Genomic DNA, 21,552 nt, shown 5'->3' with positions numbered 1-21,552 from the left:
TATTCATGTACTTCACCTTCCTCAGATTAAAAGCTGCACATCAGAGAATAAATATGTTTTTGAAGTCTGCAATTTGAAGCCTATCTGTACAGTTAAAAGATTAGTTGTTAGTGATAACAAATACTCATCTGTGCAGCAGCATAATTTCATCTTGCTGCAGCAGTGTAAGGAGGATGGTTAAGGTGAAGTATAGGAATCATTTTTATCACTAACTGGACTGTGTCTGAACTTCAACTGAAGCAAAATGTGAGTTGTGTAGGTACCTGGTCCTCATTCATTTCTGTCAGTAATTTGTTGGCAAGGTCTTTTTCACTCTTGTCTGCCACTTTATTGTTAGCATTTAAAAACAGCTGTTAGAAACAGAGACAAAAATAATGGAAAGAGGTGCATTAAATAGTTGCCAGCAGTCAAAGCTGGGAAGGCTGCCATGAAATTATATTTCATATACAACCTGCAAAATCTTACACGGGTGAGCCACATGTATATTAGTCTTTTATTAATTCTTCTATTAATAAGTTTACACCAAACCATTGTTAAATATTTACTAGATTTTTTTTTTCAGAAACAGATCAACAGATGTCATTGCTGAGACAATTAAGTAGTGCTATTATAAATTGTTTTTGTTACTGACTTAGTGTTCTTAAATTAATGGAAAGCAAGATGCAGGATAGGAGGTTATCAGACTCCTACATTTTTTTTTTTAAAGAAAGAAGATTGTATAGCATTAATAATGGGAAAGACACAGAGAAGCATACAGATGTCTCCTAGCTTTTTAATTTAGTTTTACTGTCTATAAGGAGTACAGGTACCAACTGCTATAGATTTCATAATCTTGAGGTAACAATGGCAGATGTTTTGCTGGGGATATAATCTTCAAGATAGGATGGAGAAGGGTAAATTTTCAGGAACTTAAACTGAGGTCTTGTCTTCATTACAGTCACAGCAGCTCTGAGGTAAACATTACCATGGCTAGACAGTCACTGATGCCCGAGATGACGCAGATATCTCTATGCCAGGGGTAGGCAACCTTTTCCAGCTGCAGGCCAGAGTGATTCACCCTGGGTCAGCAGTGGGGAGAGGCACCAAGACCCTTCTGCCATTGCCACCATTCCTCTCTCCAGAGGCATAGCGAAATTGCCCACAGCCAGCACTTCTCCCACACAGGGAAAGCTCCCACAGCCGGTGTTTGTCCCTGTGGCAGCATGGAGAGATGGCCTCACCGCTTCACCAAATGCCATCAAAACCCCAGGTCTGAAGACTGGATCTAAAGCTTCTGCAGGCTGTAGAGTGCTAACCCTTGCTTGTTGCAGTCATTTTTTCAGTGTGGCAATTTCTGCTCTTCAAATGACTGCAGTGGAGACATATCATTATTCAAAACAAAAGCTTTGCTCTCTTCTGCTTTTTTAAATTTGATGTTCAAGAGACTCTTAGAAATGCATGGGTTTCCTGATCAAAAACTTAAAAAGGACATTTGGAAACACAGGAGTGCCAACTTAAGGCAGAGAAAACACCCAACAGAAAACAGAGTTGAAAGAAACTATTTTTAAAAATCACTTTTTGTTGTACTCATTGGCCATGTCTATATGTGTGCTTTACTGTGGAGTAGACCAATTGGCTGCAGAGTAAAGCATCACCATCTACATGCACAACAGTATTAGCTATAGCAAACTAAATAACACTGCCTAAACATAGTACTATCGGAGACAGTACTATCTTATGGTGGAGTCACTGTAAAATAGTACTATCAGGGACAGTACTATCTTGCAGAGGAAAAATTAACTGTGATTAAACAGATATGTAGATGTTGTGCCCAGAAGCAGTTTACTCTGGCTCAAACTGCTGCAGAGTTTATTGCTTCAAATTAATTGCACGTGTAGACACACCCACTAGAGAGTATGCTCATAATAAAGAATCTCACTCTGTATTCAAGGGCAAACACTTAACACATTCAAATATGCTACTTTGTATGACAGATGTGTCAGAACACATTTCAAAAACACAGATCACTTTGAAAGGCATTTGTCAAGATTAAATCAGTTAAATCCCTGGTGACACTGAAGAATAACTATAATATGTTTAGGAAGTTATAGCATTAGCAATTGGAGATAAAACCATGAGCAGAAAATAAGGACAGGTGTGAAAAAGAAAGCGACTGCAATTTGTTATTGTGTGACTGTCCATAACAGATCTGTAGAAAGGGGGAAAAAAATCAAATTTAGAAACTATACATGTATTAAAATGCTCATAAACAGTGCTCCCTCTGCCCTTAATTCTTTCACCCTGAAGAATATTAACTTAAAAATGTTTTCTTCAGCAGCCATACAGGAAGGCATAATGATCACTGCCCTTCCCCAAACCTATTCCTTTTTTAAGGAGGATACCTAATAACAAAGTTCTAGATTTATGAAGCAGCAACATAAGATGTTGTTAACATAGAGATAAACCCCTCTCAGTATCCAAGTACAACCTCCTTTTACCCAAACATTACAGATGACAGCCATAATTCTCAATTAAATGAGGTATTAGATCAATCCCTAAACTGGCTGATCAATTCAGAGCTAATGCCTGGGTGCACAGCCAAAGCAGAATGAAAAGAAAGTGGCTCTGCATAAGATACAAAAGCTTCAGTTAAGGTTAAGTGAATTGCAGATAAAGAGGATTTGAAAAGCTGTAGACAATTTTGAGATAAGATCAGTAATATGTGCTAACTGCCCCTCCTAACACTCAACTTCTGGGAAAAACACCAACAGAAGTAAATTGTGATTCAGCTCTTATTCACTCTCCTCCATGAAAGCCTCTAACTGTCCAGACTTAGTAGAGACAATTTATTCTAGTGTGTCAAATGCCATTCTGGTATACTGATTCTATTATCCATAATAGGGCCATGCAAGTGAATACAGAAGTCTGGCAGATTGCCACAGATGAGAAAAAAAAGTATGTTTAACAAGTTCTGCCTGGCTGCCAAAGGTGTTCAGCACAAAAACTGCCAGCCTCAAACCGACTTAATCTTTGCAGTCTGGCTTTGAAGAGAATTGTACTGTATTTAGAAGGGGAAAAAAAGTGTCATTGTCTTAAAAAAGGCTAAGTAGTACTGTATACAAAATGTCAATACGTAAGAACCACTTCAGCATGAAAGTAGTGAAAATTACAGGGTGCATCTACATGTGCACATTTACTGCACAGTAACCTGAAATTACTGTGCAGTACAGGCACGCATCTACATGTGCATGCCTGTGCCGTGCAGTAACTATGATGACTTACGCCAACTTGCATGATGTAAGTATCAAATTTATGCCTGATTAATTACTGCATGGTAATGCACATGCAGACACCTTACTGCGCAGTAACACTGTGCGTGTGGACCAAGTTGGGACTAACTATAGTCACAAGCTAGACCACACACCGAGTTAATGCTCTTTAAACACCTGCACACGTAGATGGTGGTCTATTTCCATTTACTGAGAAGTAATGCACTTAGACATGCCCACAGGGTATGATTCAATTGTCTGGTGACAATTTTGTACAGTGAAACACACGCACAAAAAAATAAAACCGGCTGCTCCGGTTCTCCCTGAAGTCAATACAACTTCAACCCTAGAAGTGAGCTAGTGTCCACATGAATCAGCTAATCACCTGTAGTCTGATAGTTTAAGAATCAGGCTAGAAACTAAATAATTATTTTACAGAAGCCTAGTAAAGAGTGAAAGGTACAGAAATGAGTATGTTCCTAGAGGGATGCTGAAACAATATGGAAAGACCAAACAGTATTTTCAACCAGAAGTTAAAACTGCAAATACTATGTAAAACCCCTGTATGGTTCTCCTGAAGGCATCAGGGATTTTGCTTCTCATTAAAATAAATCACAGCTAACTGAGACAATACTTAGTACATGGACATTGTATTTAAAATACTTCCTATTCATAAGCTAGAGGAAACATTGGACAATAATTCACATATTGTGGCTGGCATTAAACTATTTAAAAACATTCAATACAGACACATCAACAGAAAAAATACAAAACTCTTAAAAGGCTGATGGTGTTTATGCCCATTTTTGTTGCAGGAAAATGAATCTTAGGACAGCATAATTAACTTCAGTGGCAGGCACTGGCTTACAATTAATTGACATCTGGGATTAATACTAGAACTGCATAAATATTCACAGGAAATATGAACATCATGTCCCATCTAAAAGAAGACAGCATCCAAGGATAGCATTTTTGTAACAGGTTAGGTTCATTTATATAGTTCAGCTATGTTGAAATTGCAACCAAGTAGTTTGAAATATTTGTAACTGAACACCAGACTGGATAAAAAAAATTAGAACACCACACAAAAAAATGTATCCCTAAAATTAGAATTCAGCCCTCCATCTGGTAAGTGTTATAAGCAACTTCTCAGTGACACACTCATAGTAGGAAAGATCAATTCTGATACCAAACTAAAAATGTAAAGAAAGCCGAAATTGCACACATCTATTAAGCAGTCTCTGCTTTAAATATATTTAGAAGATATGGAGCATGTCTACTTCATTAAATTCTAATTATTCAAAACTTTTGAAACATTCTCCAAGACAATGGTAATAAACAGAACCAGGACTTGACTTTGTTCATGTGTATACTCCGTAGAATTTTGTCTAATTTAGAATGAATTACAAAGGTATTTACTGTAGCTACACTGTCACAAGAAGCACTTTGTTACAAGACAGAATATATTCTTAATAATAGAAATTTACCTTGCAGTTCTGCAGGAGGCGGATGAGATGCTCAAAGCAGTTACTGTTAAGGAAAATTGCCTGTAGAACAGGCCTGTCTGTGCAGTCTAACATGGCTGTGATGGTGTCTATAAAAATAAAAAAATACATCAGACAAGTAGTACATTAATCTTTTAATTTGCTTTCCTTAAAATATCCATTTGCTAAAAAAGAAAAACACATAGCACACAAAATACATTGTATTACAAACTACAGTCAAATATTATTAGTGTTTTGATGAAAGTAAGTGAATTGGTGCATAAACCAACAAGTCTAGAGAACATTTTAAATGTAGCAGAAATGAAGTTTCAGCAACCAAACATCTTCAATTGCCTTTAGGTTCTGATTAAAATCACTGTCATTTACAAGCATAAAGCAGCATGTTTTTTGTATTTAACACACATGCTCATATTTGCTTCCTCATTAGCAAATCATGCCTCAACATTACAACGCAGTCCTATTTTGCCAGCATCGTGTATCATCTCATTCTTCTCTCAAAATACTGAGATGTTTTAGTTTACATTTTCACATTCTGCTTCAACAACTTAAAAAAATTAATACCAACCAAATAGGTTACAGTAAATGTTTTTAAAGCTATTGTCTTAATGATTCCTTTTACAACACTAACAACTTCAAAACCTTAATAAAGTATATGATACACCAGTTATTCTTGTATCATGGGACAAAGATTAACTGCAGTCTTTAAAATACTATTGCACATAAGCTGTTACCAAAGGCTAGCGTACATGCAGACCATTTAATCTTTATTTTCTTTTTTGGGGTTCTTGCACCTAAAAGATTCTTACTGTAACATCCTCATGCCAAACTTTAATGAAGTCTTAATTTTTTTTCACTTCTTTTCTTGAAAAGGCAAAATGGAATGTGTCTGAATCAATTTAAATTATAAGGAAATATTCTGTTTCATATAACAATTACATTTCTACTTGTTCTATTTCTTTTTTAAAATGTTAACTAAGCCGATTTGGAGGAATTACATGGATGTATCACTCACTGAGCATTTGGATCTGTAGTGCTATAAATCTGCTTTCCCACTGTCTAGATCTTCTTGGGTTAGGCAAAGCTGAATGGTCTGAATTAAGTAATTTGAAATAGTTCTCCAATATGCTACTGGTCTCAACTTGTCGCTGGTCTGAACTGCTGGTCAGAAGGATATGCACTACTTCTGTCAGGCACTTAAGAGTCAGCTCTGCCTTCCTATTCACTTCCTCAGGGTTCCTATCATCCCAGGTATCACAGTCTGCCAAAACACACATCAAGACTTCCATGGTGGCAGGAGATATTGCCTGAAGAGCATTTCTCTGAAATACATGATAAAAACAATTGTACCTTAAATCAAAAGCATCAAGTCCCTTCCAAATAGTTACAATGACAACTCTGATTTCTGAATTCCCTGACTTAAGTACTTTGAACTCTACTAAAACTGGTACTAATAAGATCACTGTTAGAGTACCTCAATATTCATCTTTGATTCTGTTGATCGCCATAGGTTATAGGTCAAAGCCTGGTCCTCTTATCACCTGATTAGAACTATTAGCTTCAATAAGAACATTTATGGGAAAAAATAGGATTTTCCTCTATATAGCATGAGTACATAATGTACATAAAATGAATAAAACCTGTTAATGAATGGACTTGCACTCAGACTATTGATACATGTATACAAGATCACCTAAACAAAACAAAACAAGTCAATATGCTGAACAAAATTTTCAAAAAAATCTAAAATGTATGTGCGCGAGTGACAAGGCAAATCAAGCAACTGAAAACAGACCTATTTGTATATGCCATTTTAGATTTGTGTGCACATGGTATTTCAGGGAGTTTGTTTTGTTAGTTTTATTTTAATAGGTTACATTTTTATAAATTATTTTGTCTTACTGTAAGATGCTCTGAAACTTTGTTTGAAAGAGGGACATATAAATATAATAAACACATAAATAAATAGTATTATGTGCAACTGCACATCAAATAAGCAATTTATCACTCCTGGCATTCTTATACAATTTTGAAATTGTTGTACTGTATGTAATGTGGATGATTAATGCTCCCTCCAAATCTCAATTTCTACATTTCTCTACCCCTTTCTTTGGTTTTACATTAATATTCTTCAGTCAAAGGGTTATTACGAGTTTCAAGATTAAATGGAATCTTATTTTAGTTATAGTTTCATAATTTTTGTACCCCACACAACTTTTGTAGGACAGAGTACCATACTAACATGGCTATAATGCTTCCAGCACTCAAGCTCACTCTTTCTGAACTACTTTAGGAACCTTTGCACAGGACCACACTGTGCCATATAGATATTCTCAAATGTCTTCTGGTAACCTTTTACAGACTAAATTGGATAGAACTCAAATTGGTATTATTCTGCCAACAAAGATAATATGTTCTTACAATTTGCAGTCAGATTTTACTAGACTAGAGTTGCACAGAGAAAATAAAACTTCCAAAAGATAATCAATTACTAAAAAACAGCAATGGTGCTTACTCGCGACAAATTCTTGAGTACTTTGAGAAAGCAGGCACAACAGTGTAGCATCATCTGATGCTCAGAGAACAGCATTTTTCCAAAGTTTACCCCAAAAATTTTTCACAGGGTGTTCGCATCTAAATCAAATACAATTCAGGGATTTGTATAATTCTTAGTCTTCCTCACTTATTCTTTTAATGCCATTTACACTACCTTAGCACAAGCCTCAATGAAGCACAGGTACACTTCAAAAGCCTTCCTCTGAAATATTAAACTTGATGATTTAGTGGAGGCCTATTGCATTTGCAGTCTATTCTTATATTCTTTTCTAAATTTCTTGGCACATGGTCACACACAAGTTGTCCTCTAGGTTAGAACATTATGCTCACTGTGCCAACAGAGAAAAACATGTTCTTGGTACAGCAGAGGTACTTTACTGACTCATGTACAATTTGACTCAGTCTACTGACAATCTTGTGCTTTGAGAATCTATAGTTTCCAATCAATGAGAACCTCCCACTGATACAGTTACTCCCTAAATCTGGTTATGTACACATAAGTTACATCTATTTGTATACTGGGATTTAATGCATCAATATTAGACTATAACTGTATGTTTGAAACTGTTCAGTCCAATTTCCTGTACCCTTTCTTGTCACATGATAGTTTAAAAGTATATGCACTATGTACAAACACACACATACAAGCTTGCACAGCTGCATGTATATAAAGCATGATGCAATTTCCAACAGCAAGGAAGCGTTAATATACCACCTAGCACAATAAGCCTCCAATCCTTGTAAGGCAAGTGAAGAAATATTTCACATTTAAGTGTGGATAGTCTTCTTTTCTGTCTTTTTATATTAATGAATACCCTATAAAACCAAAACTACAGATCTTATATGTTGAACAGAAATTGAATTCTACAGGTTTAAGTTAGTTAATAATAGTTTCCAACATTGTCCTTACCTGTCCGCCAGCCACAATAGCTCCAAAGAGATGTAGCAGGCAGCATTTAAGGCTTTCCTTAAGATGTTCACTTTCTTGAAAGCATTCTGTTTGAAATAAAAGGAAAAGTAATTTGCATATCCCAAAATAAGAAAACATTGCAATATCTTCCCTTCAAAGAAAACAGAAGCACAACATAAAATCTTCATTCTTTGTTACAGAGAAGCTTTTAAAAAGTTTCACCAATATACTACCATACTTGCTTAAATCCAAGACAAGGTTTTTTCCCCGCAATTCAGCATTGGGGTTGGGGGGTAGTCCCTTATCTTGACTGGAGTACAAGGGGGGCATTACTGATAGTACTACAATAGTTCCCCTGAAATCAACAAAGCTACATGTCTACTTCATCTGACAATCTATACTAAAATTTCTAATTAGATGCTTACTTCATTCTAATTCTATTAAAAATATGCAAGGACTCTTGCAAACACAAATGTATTCAAACATATAAAGTCTAATCCAATGTACAAATTCTCTCCCTGACTTCAGTGCAGCTATGTTAAGCACCCATTGCCTTGTTGTTACATGCAAAGTTAATGGGACAAAACCCTTGTTGACTCCAATAGTAGTATGCACAGGCCCATAACCTTCCTGGCAATAGTTTCTTGAAAGTTAATTGTCCTTCATCTTTGTTTGTACCATACCCGACATAAACCATTTACAAATAGCCTTAGGAATTTCTCTTAGCAATAAACATTAACCCGGAAGTTGTTGCTATAGCAATAACCTCAGAATAGCTTCAACTAAACTAATGGATTATTATGTTTGGAATTAGTCCTTGAGAAACTTTCAGTAACAACACAAGCCAACACTGTTAAAATGTCATATTCACAAAGCTTGAATAGTCAAGCAAAGGTAGAAATGGAAAAAAAAAAAAAAGAAAAAGTGCTATAGCCTAGTAATTATATCTGTGCCCAACTAAATGTTTCTGTGCACACAGTAAAAAATTTCTGTGTGGATTACCCCCCTTCAAAAGAATATGGAGAAAGAGCTACCATGTTTTTTTCCTATTTCTCATTCTGTGCACTCTCTCAAACTCTTAAAACTAGTGTATATTGCCACATAGGAAAAAATTACCTATAATCATTTCCAAATGATAAGTCTTTAGATCCCCACCCTTAAATAAGTAATTTGTGCTCATGACCAGGCTGATACCCCTAAGCCTTCTGCTATATATGCAAATTACTACTGTTAACCACTTGGGAGCCATAATGGGTACCCAAGTTTCTTTTCAGCCTTTTAGGAGAAATATAGAAACACAGAAGTGCTTCATCTATTCAAGGAAGGCTGATGGATGGTTAATGACCTGGACAATAGCTAAAATTTGTTTACAAGGATCTGTTTACTTTGCTACCAGAAAGAAATGTCACAGGAATGTTTATTGTTGTCCCAATACATAATAGCAGGAAAGCACATGCTTAAACCTCAGTAACTTCAACAGAACTTAAGCACTTGCTTTAGCACTGTTGTGAACAGAGGTAATTTCTCAAAGCTGGGACAAAAGGAGGGAGAAAGCACCCGCTACTCATGTTACCTTTTCTCACAATCATATAAAGGATATAAATATTTTCTTCTTCACAGATGCAGCAAAAAGGGTTTCCATGTAACATGAAAAGCTGATTTGTATAAGGCAGTGGTTTTCAAATTTCCTAATGTCACAGAACTCTTTCACATCACTTCTTCTACCATGGACCCCCTACCCCCAGCTGCCTGGGCCATGTGAGCTGACACAAAGCCAGATCACCCAGCCTAGCAACAGAGCTGCACTGCCTCCTGGCCTGCTATGGCTGGTCTGTTTGCAGAACCCCTGATGATCTACTGCAGAGACGCAGGGTTCCACAGAACACGGTTTGGAAACCACTGGTACAAAGGATCATGAAAACCCTGTTTTAGAAGGCAAAAATAAAAATCAAGACTTGATCCATATCTATATTTCTCAGTACAGCTACATCAGTCTTAAAAAAAAGCCCTAAATCCCTAAACCAAAACACCTATCTATCTATGCTGGCAAGAGTTCTAATGTGAATGCAGTTACACCACCACAATCTACTTTCCTAGAATACTTATTTCATTCAGGGAACTGGTATAAACTACACCCGCAAAAAACTCTTTCAGTGATATATGCTGTAAAACCATTAGGAAGTTCTGCCTATATAGCTGTACTGGAAAACCATTTAGGCTGAATACAGACACTTGGGGAAGTTAAATCAGGTTCAAAATGGCTGCCCAGTTTAAACCTAGCATGTCCCAGTGCTGACCTTACATTTACAGACCCAATCTAAACCGGTAACTGTACAGAATTTCCATCCACACAAAATTGTCTTAAAATTGCAGAACCTGGTTTAAGATAAACCTGGATATATGTAGTATCAAACGTATTTTATTTAGGACAAACCAGTGTGTAGAACTTCTGTACCCTTTCCCTGCACAGCCCTGGGGCTTGGAAAACCCAGCCACTGACGCCAGTCCCTGGGCTGCTCTTTTCATCCCCCTTCCTCCCCCTCTCCCACACTGGGCTAATTTTTGCCCCCCCCAGCCCCTTCCTCCTCCTCTCATAGTGCAAGTCCTCCCCTTCCCTCCCCCAGCAGCCTGCTGCACACCCCTCCCCCCACTAGTCCCCCATCCTGACTTACCTGATATCAGGCAGCCATTTTTAACTGATTTAACTTCCCCCTAACATCCCAAATGTCTGTACTTAGCCTTCATGCATAGATAAGCCCTAAAAACTACACCAAACAGAAACTCAGGGTGTGTACATACAATCAAACCATCCAGCACAGCTCTCCCAGGTTTGTTTTCCTGAGAGAAAAACTGACCTGTACAGAAGTTCAGACAGAGAAGCAAAGAGCCTTCAGTACAGATGCTGGACAGGGAAGGGGTCACGCAGCATGTAGCCCAGCAGACAGCTTTGCCATAGAGGTGCACTGATACATCAGGCCGATATCAGATTGGCACTGATATAAAGAAAATTGATTGCGCCAGAAATCAGCCTGATGCAGCTAATACTTTGGCCGATAAATGCCTGTACATTCATGCAGCCGCAGCACAGCATGCAGGCAGTTAGGAGCACAGCCTGGCTGGTTGAAGAGCTGCCTGCAGCTGGTAAGTCTATTGTGGTAGATGGGGAGAGGAGAAGGAAGGGGTGGGGGGGGGGCAGTGCGGAAGGAGAGGGGCTGGGGCTGCTCACCTGGGGCAGGGCAGGGCGGAGCACAGGATGGATCTGCAGCTCATCCAGGGGGCATGGAATGGGGCTCCTGCTGCTGCAGGCACCCTAGGAGGGCACAGGGGGTGGGGGGACTTGTACCCTGGATCTGCATGGGGTGGGGGGCAGGAGGGGAAGCGGGTTGGGCTGCAGCTGCAGCCTGGGGTCAGGGCTGTGTTAAGCTGTTCCCTGCATGTGGGGGGCTGCACTCAAGGTAAGCAGCGGTGGCGGCAGCACTAGGAGGAGGGTTATGGGGAGGGCTGCGGCCATGCCAAATTTCACTGTAGCTGCCCCAAAACCCTCCACCCAATGACATTGCCACCCACCCAGAGCAGCCCCCATATGCCAAGAAGAGCCTGGCACAGCCCCAGCTCAAGCTGCAGCCCCTCCTTGCCCCCCACGGAGTTCTGGGGCACCCCCCCCCATGCCCTCTCAGGGTGCATGCAGCAGCAGGAGCCACCCCCACCACCCCACACCCCACAGACAAGCTGCAGTCCCAACCCTACACCCACTCCCTCCCTCACCGCAGGGGCCTTGATCTAACCCCTTCCCTCCCCCCCTCCTCTTTCACCACAACATACTTACCAGCTGCATGCACCTGTATCAGAAATCGGATGTGTATTGGCCGATATGCCTCCTTAAAAACCAGTTATCAGTACTGGCCCCCAAAATCTCTTTTGGTGCACCCTTACTTTGAAGGCTTTTTTCCTTTAAGTCAATGTAGGCACAGTCAGAGAAGGTGAGGGTGGCTTCAGTGCCATGCACAGAAGAAGCCCCAGCCTTTCCCCTTCCCCATGTTGCGTTTTAGCCCAGCTAAGGTTGGGCAGGGAGTATTATGATTCCTTGCACCCAAGTACTGAAGTGATTCAGGCAGGAAACAAGCCACGTACCCCTTTGGCAAACCTGTAACGCTAAGAACCTCTGAACTCTACAACATGGAGTGGTCACAACTACATTTAATGACTTCACCCCAGAAACAAAATAGCTTACAGCAAGAATTACCAAACTATGGTTCAATATGCATTTGAAGTTTATACTTATTGTTTCTACCTGTTGAATCACATTAAAGCTTAATATAACTTCCAGGTCAGAAAGTCCATAATACCATAAACGCAGATACCAAGATGATGATACTAAAGACAAAGCTAAAGTCTTAAATTCAAGGGAAAAAAAATAACTTCAAACTCTCATCTTGGAAAGGCTTTTGACACATCAAATATTTACAATGGAAATTAAGCTATGTCAACAAGAAGTTTGTTTCTTGACCAGTGATCATTACTAAATGAGTGATATTACTTACGGTAAAAGAAAGGGACAAACTCCACAGTAAGAGAGGCTGGTTTATACTTCTGTCTGCTCTTTTCAACATTACTAAGAATTCGTCTACAATTAAAAAATAAAAGATACAAAAGAGATATTAGAGATAAGGGTTTTGGGACATGTTCATAGAGACTTTGAATAAATTAAATATCTTTATCCTACAAGAAAAAAGGAAAGAATAAAATAGTTGCATCCAAAAAAATTAATCACTGTTAATCATTTATCTACTGCTCCACATTTAAACATGACTTAATTTTTTAAAATATGGTTTTGATTTATAAAAGCAGTAATCTGTTATTTTACTTTACTATTGCAATGAGTCATTAACTTAAGGGCCAAGCTTCTATGACAGGCAATCTGACATGGGAAAGAAAATTTTGGGGGAAAAGAAACAGTTCAACGTTAAGGAAAACATGATTCTTTTTCCTTTTTTTTTTTTTTTCTTAGTTTCCTCCTGCCAATACAGAAAAAATGGGTCATACTTTAGAATCAAAAAAGTAATACTGAATGCTTGAAGTGCATTAGTTGGTGGCAAGCTCCCTCTAGCTTATATTCAGATTTAATTTTAAACACAAGGGCAGGCAACCAGAATACGTACTTGCAGTTATAAACAAATCTTATTTATTCACATACCACTCACACTTCTCCCCCAAAAATCATGCCTTCCAAAATTGGGGAAATTCATTTTCTACCCAGAACAGAAGCACTGTGTCGCAGAGCACTTACGCGCCCCACTCCTAGTGAGACTCGAACTTGGGGGGGAAGGTGTGTCACAGGGCACTGAAGTGCCTGCTCCTAAAAAAGGTACAGGTGCCCATTGCCAGGGCAACTGCAGTCAGACAGCTGACCAGAAGGGGGCAGGGCCTGGCTTATATAAACAGCCTAAGCTAAGGCCAAGCAGGCAGTTCCCCTCTGGCAGCTGATAAAGAGAGAGAGCTCTGCTGGGAGTAGGGATAGCAGAGAAGCCTGATGGCCTGAGCAGCGTTCCGGGAGACAGTATGGGGTGGAGGAAACTCTGGTAGGGAGAGGGTTGATGGATAGCCAGTTTGGCATGGAGTTTATGTTGTAGCCCAGGTGTGGGAGTTTTCTGTTTTGTTATTATACCGGAGGACCAGGTGAGGCTGTAGGGGTTGGGGGAGGCCTCACGGGAGCTCCCCAGTAACATGGGAGTTCCTGGCGCTGGAGTGGGTGCCGCATTTTGGGGGTTGTATGGACCCCGGCCCCAGTGGAGCAGTGTTGTGCAGGGCGAGGAGCCCCAACGTGGGTGAGCAACCCGAGAAGGCAGGTCTGGGGGGCCAGGCACAGCTACAGCCACCTGAGCCTTGGTGGGGTTTGTAGACCCAAGGAGGGGGTGCACAGACCTCAGCCCTGAGAAGGGGCACAGTGCACTGGGGCCAGGCATGGCTACAGCCACCTGAGCCCCAATTGTGAGAAGCCCCGGAGAGGGCGGGAGTACTGAGAGAAGCCCCAGAGAGGGCAAGGGCATGGAGAAGGGCCCCAGTGGGGGCTGCCAAGAAAAGACTAGCCTGGAGGGCGTCCGCGAGGGCACGGGCTATAGAAACTGACTCCACAACGTCCGGTACATCTGCGAGGTTTGGGGCGTGGTATTAGGGGTGGTAGGAGCCACGCATAGCCCATAAAGCTGGGTGCACTAAATCAATCTACGTGGAACAAGGGCCAGGATAAATAAGAGCACTGTGTCCAAGGGGTAAAAGAAAGGCAGCCTCCCTTATAATATTTTGGTCATCAAAGACATGGTGGGTGAGAACAAGGGTGCTTAATCACCAACTTGGCACGGTAGGGGGTGCCAGGAGAGATCCCCGCCTGGGTCCCTGCCCCATGACGCAGTGAAACACCACAAGATGCCTGCTGCTTATTTTCCTTCTCTTCCAACAGAAGCAGATCCAGACAGGGCGCAATGATATAGCTGCACCCTGCTTTGATTCCTGCTCTACCAAAAGTTTAAAACTAACTATCCAAAAGCAGCAGTGGCATTTCTATTCACACAGCAGAGAGGATTAACTGGCTTAATAGCTCATTATCATGTATCGGATTCCTGCTAATTGCTCTTCACTGTAAAGGTGATAACAACCGTCTCTTTTTTTAATGGCTTTGATGTTCCACTAATCAAGGTAGCCTTTGTTCAGAAATTTTGTTATCTGTTAGCTACTCCTGGTCCCTCTCTGCCAATTTTGCAGCTCTGCAGACTGTTAACAGCTCTTTTCAAAATCCTATATTTGTCCATGCAATCCAGCCTTCAGCAGCAACTGCAGCTTCATTTTTTGGCTGAACAGCCAAGAGCTACTGACAGTTCAGCTGTAAAAGGGTTAAAACTGTGGCTTTTGCCTGAGCAGTGAAGGGAAGTTGAAAATTAGACTCTGTCCCTGCTCTGTGCACACTACACTCTGGAAAAACCATTTTTTCCTTCATTCTAACTTAAGATACACAACTTGTTTTTCAGATCTGGGATGTGTGGGGGTTGTTTTGTTTTGTTGGGTTTTTTTTGTAAAACAAATACTTTCAATTAGATCTTTACTACATTCAAATGAATACTGGAATAGAAGCAAGAGCACATGGCACTGTTCCTACAGTATGTGATTTTTTTTTATGACTCATCATGAACTTGTACATCTTCGTTAGATAAATATTAGGCATTTAAGATTATATACATTTAAAATGCATTAAGCATAAACAATAAGATACACTATAGCTAAGACAGTGTTACAAGAGCAAAACGTTAAAGTAGTTTATATGGAGAAAGACCCTAGTGAACTGTGGGCAATCGTGTCTTGCTGTATGAAATCAGAATCTCAACATCCTCCAAAAATACAAGGAGCACAACTTGTGATGTATGTTTTTTTAACATTGTACACAGCAAGTAGTGCCATTATGTGATTCATCAAGGTAACACTAATTAATTAGGATACTAAAATATGGAACTATTTTAATACACTTGCAGATACTGCCATATAGGTTGCATAAATGATAAGAAAGGAACATCATCTATCTATATTAAGAACATGGATTAATGGAAATGTTATTTTATTATATGTATGATTATAATAGAGTGTGTGTGTGTGTGTATGCGTGCATGCGCGCATGTGCACGTACACACAGAGGCAGAGTGAGAGAGCATGTGTGCAAGTGTTAGTGTGCGCACAAGAACACAAGGGAGGGGTAGTTAGCCATGTCAGTGTGAAGTCAGGCAGAAGATAGTCTGTAAGGTGCCACTCCGCCCTGCCTGGTTCAGAGAGGCATAAGCTTTTGCAGGCAACAAATGCTTGTATTATGAACATCTGATGAAGTTAGGCTGTTACCTATGCTAACTTCTGCCTCTCTGAACCAGTTAGTACCACCTTCCCCTGCCTTTTATACATGTAATTATATTAACGTGTCTAATATGCACGTTCTTAATATGTAGGAAGAGGATGCTAACCTTCCTTTTTTTTTTTTTTTTAAATCATTTACGTAACCTTTCTGGCAGTATCTGCAAGATAATCAAAACAGTTCCAAATTTTCATACCATCATTAATTACAATGTTATGTTGATGAATCACACACACACACACACACACACACACATACACACACACACACACACACACACTCTAGAACACCCAAGTTCTTCAGAAGTAAAAAATTACTTAAACAAAAAACGAGATAACTGCTCCTACGCAGTAACCAGAATTAATGGCCACTGCTGTACAACCTCCTTCTCTTGAAATAGAACAGATTAAAAAAAATAGTCCTGTTCAGGGACTTTGCTTAAGTTTCACACATTCTTTTTTTTTTTTTTTTTTTTTTTTTTAAAGGAAATCTCACAAAGGACCTAGAGATGAAAATTATAAATCTTTCTTTTCAGGGAAGTATGATAATACATATTATTATAAAGAGTCCCCACTGATTCAACCCTCCAAGTGGATTTAAGAAAGAACACTTCTAATTATAATAAGTTATCAATATATCTACTGTATCTGCAAAAGAGAGAATGCTCATGGAACAAGTATCTCATATACAAATTGAGGCAAAGCCTACATTTGTGCAGCAGTTTAATGAACTAATTACCGTATTTTTCGGACCATAAGACGCACCTGACCATAAGACGCACCCAGTTTTTATGGCAGGAGAGACTATGTGTGCCGGTGGCCGGCCATTTTTATTGCCGGCTCCCGGCCACCGGCACGGGCGCCGGCTTCCAGTGTAAACAAGCAGCGGATGTCCCGCTCGGGCTCTGCCGCCTCCGTGGGCAAGCTCCGCCCCGTCTCCCCGGGACACGGCATAAACAAGCGGCGGGTGTCCCGCTCGGGCTCCGCCGCCTCCGCGGGCAAGCTCCGCCCTGTCTCCCCGGGACACACACCTTCGGACCATAAGACGCACCCTCGTTTTCCCCCCACTTTTGGGGGGAAAAAAGTGCGTCTTATGGTCCGAAAAATACGGTAACTACCATATAAGAATCATTGTAAAAGTTTACTAAAACAAGAATGTACTCTTTAATGCATATCAGACTGTAGCTTTGAATTGCTACCCATTTTTGGCCAAAATGATTAGCAAAATATTTAGGGCCTTGCTTGTTTGTTTCCATTAGGAGGAGAGACTGATCACACAAGTCAGGTAAAGTGTTTATTTGCAAATCATTTACACAATTTTCTATTCATGTACCCACTTGAAAGAGGAGCAAATAATTTCTAGGCCTCTGTCTTCTGTATGCCCGAAGGGGTTCTGTCCCCCTGCTTTTTCTGAGGTCCCTACTACACATCACATATGTTATGCAATTAACTGGTTAATCAGGCAATCAAATTCAGACCACCCACATGAGCAAAAGTATCAGCACACAATAAAAATGAGTATCGATCCAGGTATAAAGTTAGTGCTTGAAATTGTGTAACAACTCTACAGTTGGTTTCTATCCAGCTTTAATTTGACTGTGTGGCAAGGCCCTCAGGGCCACTCTTAAAACAGCATGTTGGCTTTCTGCTTTTTACACTCACAGATGTAACCAATTAGTACTCTAGCCCTTGCATTTTGTAATTAGTCTCAGGGTCTGAAGGTCTGAAAAAAAATTCCAAAACAATAGAAGGTGATAGTCATACAGTAGACAAGAACTTCAATATTATTGTAATGAATATCCCAATAGTGCCACTAAAATAAATGGTATCTATTTCTACTTTGTATATATTAAACAATAATTCATATATATTTAAGCATTTTTAAAAATAAGCAGAGGTCCAGAAATATTCTGATAGCATGATTCTCTCTATCTACATTTTCAAATGAAGCTATGAGAGCAAGTATAAATTTTATCCACAATATTTTTTACTATTCCAATTATTTGAACCTAGCATAAAGAAAACCCCATTAATCTGCTATAAAGATGGTTTACAGAAATCCTCAAGTCTGGATCCTAGCTATCTACTCTCCCCAGCTTTCAAAAATTAAAACTGAGTTTTGGCTGGAACTGGATATATTAGTACTCTGACATTTTTAATAAATTAGGACTCTTGCTTCAAATGAGAGATTTTCTTGGATTATACATTCATGTTTTCAGTAGAAATACATCTTTAACCAAGTCAATAGATATCAAAACTAATCCTCAATTTTGCAACTGAAAAATGCAAGAGCACAGAAGTTTTGGTGTAATTATGTTTCATTTTGGCTTGACACTGGACAAGCCCAGTTGTGCTTAAACTCTTAAATAACACCACAGTGACATTTTAAATTAATTATCATAATATTAAAATTTACTATGTTAAAACTCATACGTACCCTGCAATTCTCTGTCTCCAATTTCGATATGGATCATAGAGACTTTCACAAAAAGCCAGCGCATGTCTTACAAATTCTTCTATAGGTGTTTGATCTGCCACTTCTTTCTCTTTTGTTTTACTTTTTAACTGAGAAGGGGGAAAATACAGAATTGGGGTCATAATGTTTCTAGAAACTTTTGTGAACTGAGAATCCAATAACAAAAGTTACATTTAGGATGCTCAAACAAACCAGAGAGCACTGGATGTTCTATTATCTCTTTCATAGGTACTGCAACATCTACCTTCTTTAGGCTCCTTTGAAAACCAAGACCAAGCATCCATTAACTCTATTTTCTGATATATGCAATACAGAACGTACCTTCAGAACAGGTACCAACTCAAAGGTACCATTTCCTCCATGAAATACATTCATAAGAGCCATCAACTCACTTGATCCATAAGGAAAACAATGTTAAATATTCCCTTTCCAAAAACTTAACAATGGCTGAGCTCTGAACAGGCAACAAAAATTAAAAGAATTGAGATTATCTCCAAACTAAAAGAGCTAATTAATTTTAAAATAAATTATTTAGCTTATTCACTTGAAACATACTTTAGAACTATTTTGTTGCGATTCATTTTCAGATACCTATAAAGAATAATTTAAATATACTTGTGATAGCTTAAGTCTAGGGACAGCTACATATAAATATGCAATACCTGATCCTCCTTTTCATCCTCTTTAATGAAATCTGGAACTTATCAAAATTTCTCTAATTAATTAAAATGCTCTGAACTTAGTATTTCAAAGCACTTTGATGAATAAACCTTGCTGCAGAGTGTTCCATCAAGGTAAACAGGCATCACCATTAAAAATGTTAAGCCATTTTTAAGCCAGGAAAAATGAGACACAGAGAGAGAATATGCAACTGACTGCAAGTCACATAAGAACTTTGTGGCAGAGTTCAGAAAAAAAATCAGTTCTCATAGTTCCCCCATCTTAAGGCCTCAGTTCTCCTTTCCCACCAACCCTGTCATCCACAAGTGTGTATGGTAATTGCACTTGTACATACCTGCTGAATATACAGAGTAGTCATCGTGATGACATGGTTTATGTAGGAGCACATCCCAATCTCCTCCACATTAGCCAAATTCCTGTAGGAGCAATATCAAACCCAGTCATTTTTATGCAGTAACGCTTTTTAAAACTAGCCTCTAATGCTTATCTTAGCTTTTAAGAATAAATTATAAAAAGTGTCCATATTTCAAGAAAACATCTACAACAATATTTTTTAATATTGAACTGTTTATTCACCTCACTTTAATATACTATAAGTATTTCAGAGCTGGAAGACAACTTAAGTACAGCCAGAGCTCTGAGCACATCATTGTAAGCCAGTTTTAGCTGGATGCTTGGATTTCAGGTTAAGCTGATTTACAGAGCATTCCAGATACAGTGCTCAGAACCTGATACAGAAAATAACAACTACTATTTCTCCCACACTGTTAGACACCACAAGAAAACTAATGACTTAACAACTAATGGTTTCTAAACCTTGACCCATGTCCATTATCAGCTTCCATTTTTTTAAAGGAAGAAAGGCAACTATAAAAATATTTTTAGAACACTAAATAAATCATGAAGATAACAGGAAACCACATTCAACATGGATGATATACAAACATTTCCCAACCTAAATAACAAGCCACTAAAATCAGGAACTCAAAATGAAATGCTTCAGAAGACATTTCCTCTTTTTTTGAGGGCCATTTTTAAATAGCTTCAAAGGCCCTTGAAGCACTTCAAACAGAAGCTCTGTCCATGGTATTTGTTGGGAAAAAAGCAAGACCAAGGGGGTATGAATACCCCCACAAAAGAAGATTTTTTGCCAAGGCTATCTTAGCCCCTCAACAGGTTCCAATCATGGGGAGATACTGGAGGCAACAAAGAACCTGGCCAAAGTGACTTTTCTCATCTGGTAAATATCCCCGGCCTAAGCAGTGTGGCCATATGCCCAATTTTCAACATGTCAATCTTGTTTTAAACACCTGGTCCAGCACCCAGGACTAGTGTTTTAAAACAGGAATGTTTCATTAACCCTATGTTCTCCAGCCTGCTAAGCTGAAGAAAGCTCAGCGAAAGATGAGCACCCCAGACAATACAGTATCCTCTGTTGAAACTAGGGAAAGGAACTATGGTCACCCTGTCCCTAAGGGAGTGTGCAAATTAAAAGAACTTTGTGTCAGTAAGCATTATTACAAATAACTATTGTCCACTAACATAATTTAAGTATAACAATTTACAATTTAGGAGGAGGGGACTCTTAAAACTTTATCACCACCGACATGTCTATACTACAGAAGGACTGCACTAAAGTACACCACAGTGATGCTCAGCCTGCCCTGTCCACACATGCTATACCCCAAAATAATAAAGCATAGGTACTATTGAACATATATCAACAACTCTCCATGTCAGGTATATTTACTGACATGTGACCAAGTACTGCACTAAAGGCATCGACATTATAACCTTTCAGGTGTAGCATATAGAGCATGCATGCCAGGTAATACTCTCTAGTCCAGTCCTCTGATGACAAGTACATGCCCCGTACAGGCGCTGAAATCTATATCTATGCATGTGCAATAAATCAAGATTTCCCCAACCAAAATTACAGTCCAGTCAAAACAGCCACCAAACCAAACAGATACCTGCAAAGGATGATGAAGAATTTGACAAGCAAAAGCGACAGAGCTTGTTGCTGCTCCTCTAGTCCATCTGACATTTTTTGGACACATTGTAGCAGCTGGAGCCTCAGGACCTGCAGAATGTTATCAGGAAGTAGTGATATTCCCGGAGGAACGTCATCTACCCTAAAAAAAATATATATATAAAAAATGTTAAACATGTCAATGGAATTTGTTATTTGTGCATCCTTTGTGTCATTGTGTACTGTTCCACAAACACAGCAGGACAGGAACTCACCAAACTGCAATGACTGGTCATCCACAAGCATTTGCTGATAATCCA

General features: G+C 39.2%; 1 protein-coding gene across 1 annotated transcript in view; it reads right to left on the bottom strand.

Moving 5' to 3' along the window:
* NBEAL1 (neurobeachin like 1) overlaps positions 1-21,552 on the bottom strand; it is a 134,468-nt gene that overhangs the window by 82,524 nt on the left and 30,392 nt on the right. Inside the window, exons 4-11 of the mRNA XM_090044777.1 lie at positions 21,234-21,395; positions 19,595-19,676; positions 18,541-18,668; positions 12,758-12,840; positions 8,217-8,302; positions 5,766-6,072; positions 4,736-4,842; positions 264-350 (exon numbers count right to left, since the gene is read on the bottom strand). Of these exons, the coding sequence (XP_089900903.1) occupies positions 264-350; positions 4,736-4,842; positions 5,766-6,072; positions 8,217-8,302; positions 12,758-12,840; positions 18,541-18,668; positions 19,595-19,676; positions 21,234-21,395 (1,042 nt within the window). The remainder of the gene's footprint in view (positions 1-263; positions 351-4,735; positions 4,843-5,765; positions 6,073-8,216; positions 8,303-12,757; positions 12,841-18,540; positions 18,669-19,594; positions 19,677-21,233; positions 21,396-21,552) is intronic.

The sequence above is a fragment of the Crocodylus siamensis genome, chromosome 4 (genome assembly GCF_052110815.1).
Source record: "Crocodylus siamensis isolate JL-2025a chromosome 4, ASM5211081v1, whole genome shotgun sequence".
NCBI classification, from domain to species: domain Eukaryota; kingdom Metazoa; phylum Chordata; order Crocodylia; family Crocodylidae; genus Crocodylus; species Crocodylus siamensis.
Note: the sequence above shows the minus strand (reverse complement) of the source record. Positions and strands in the feature narration are given on the sequence as shown.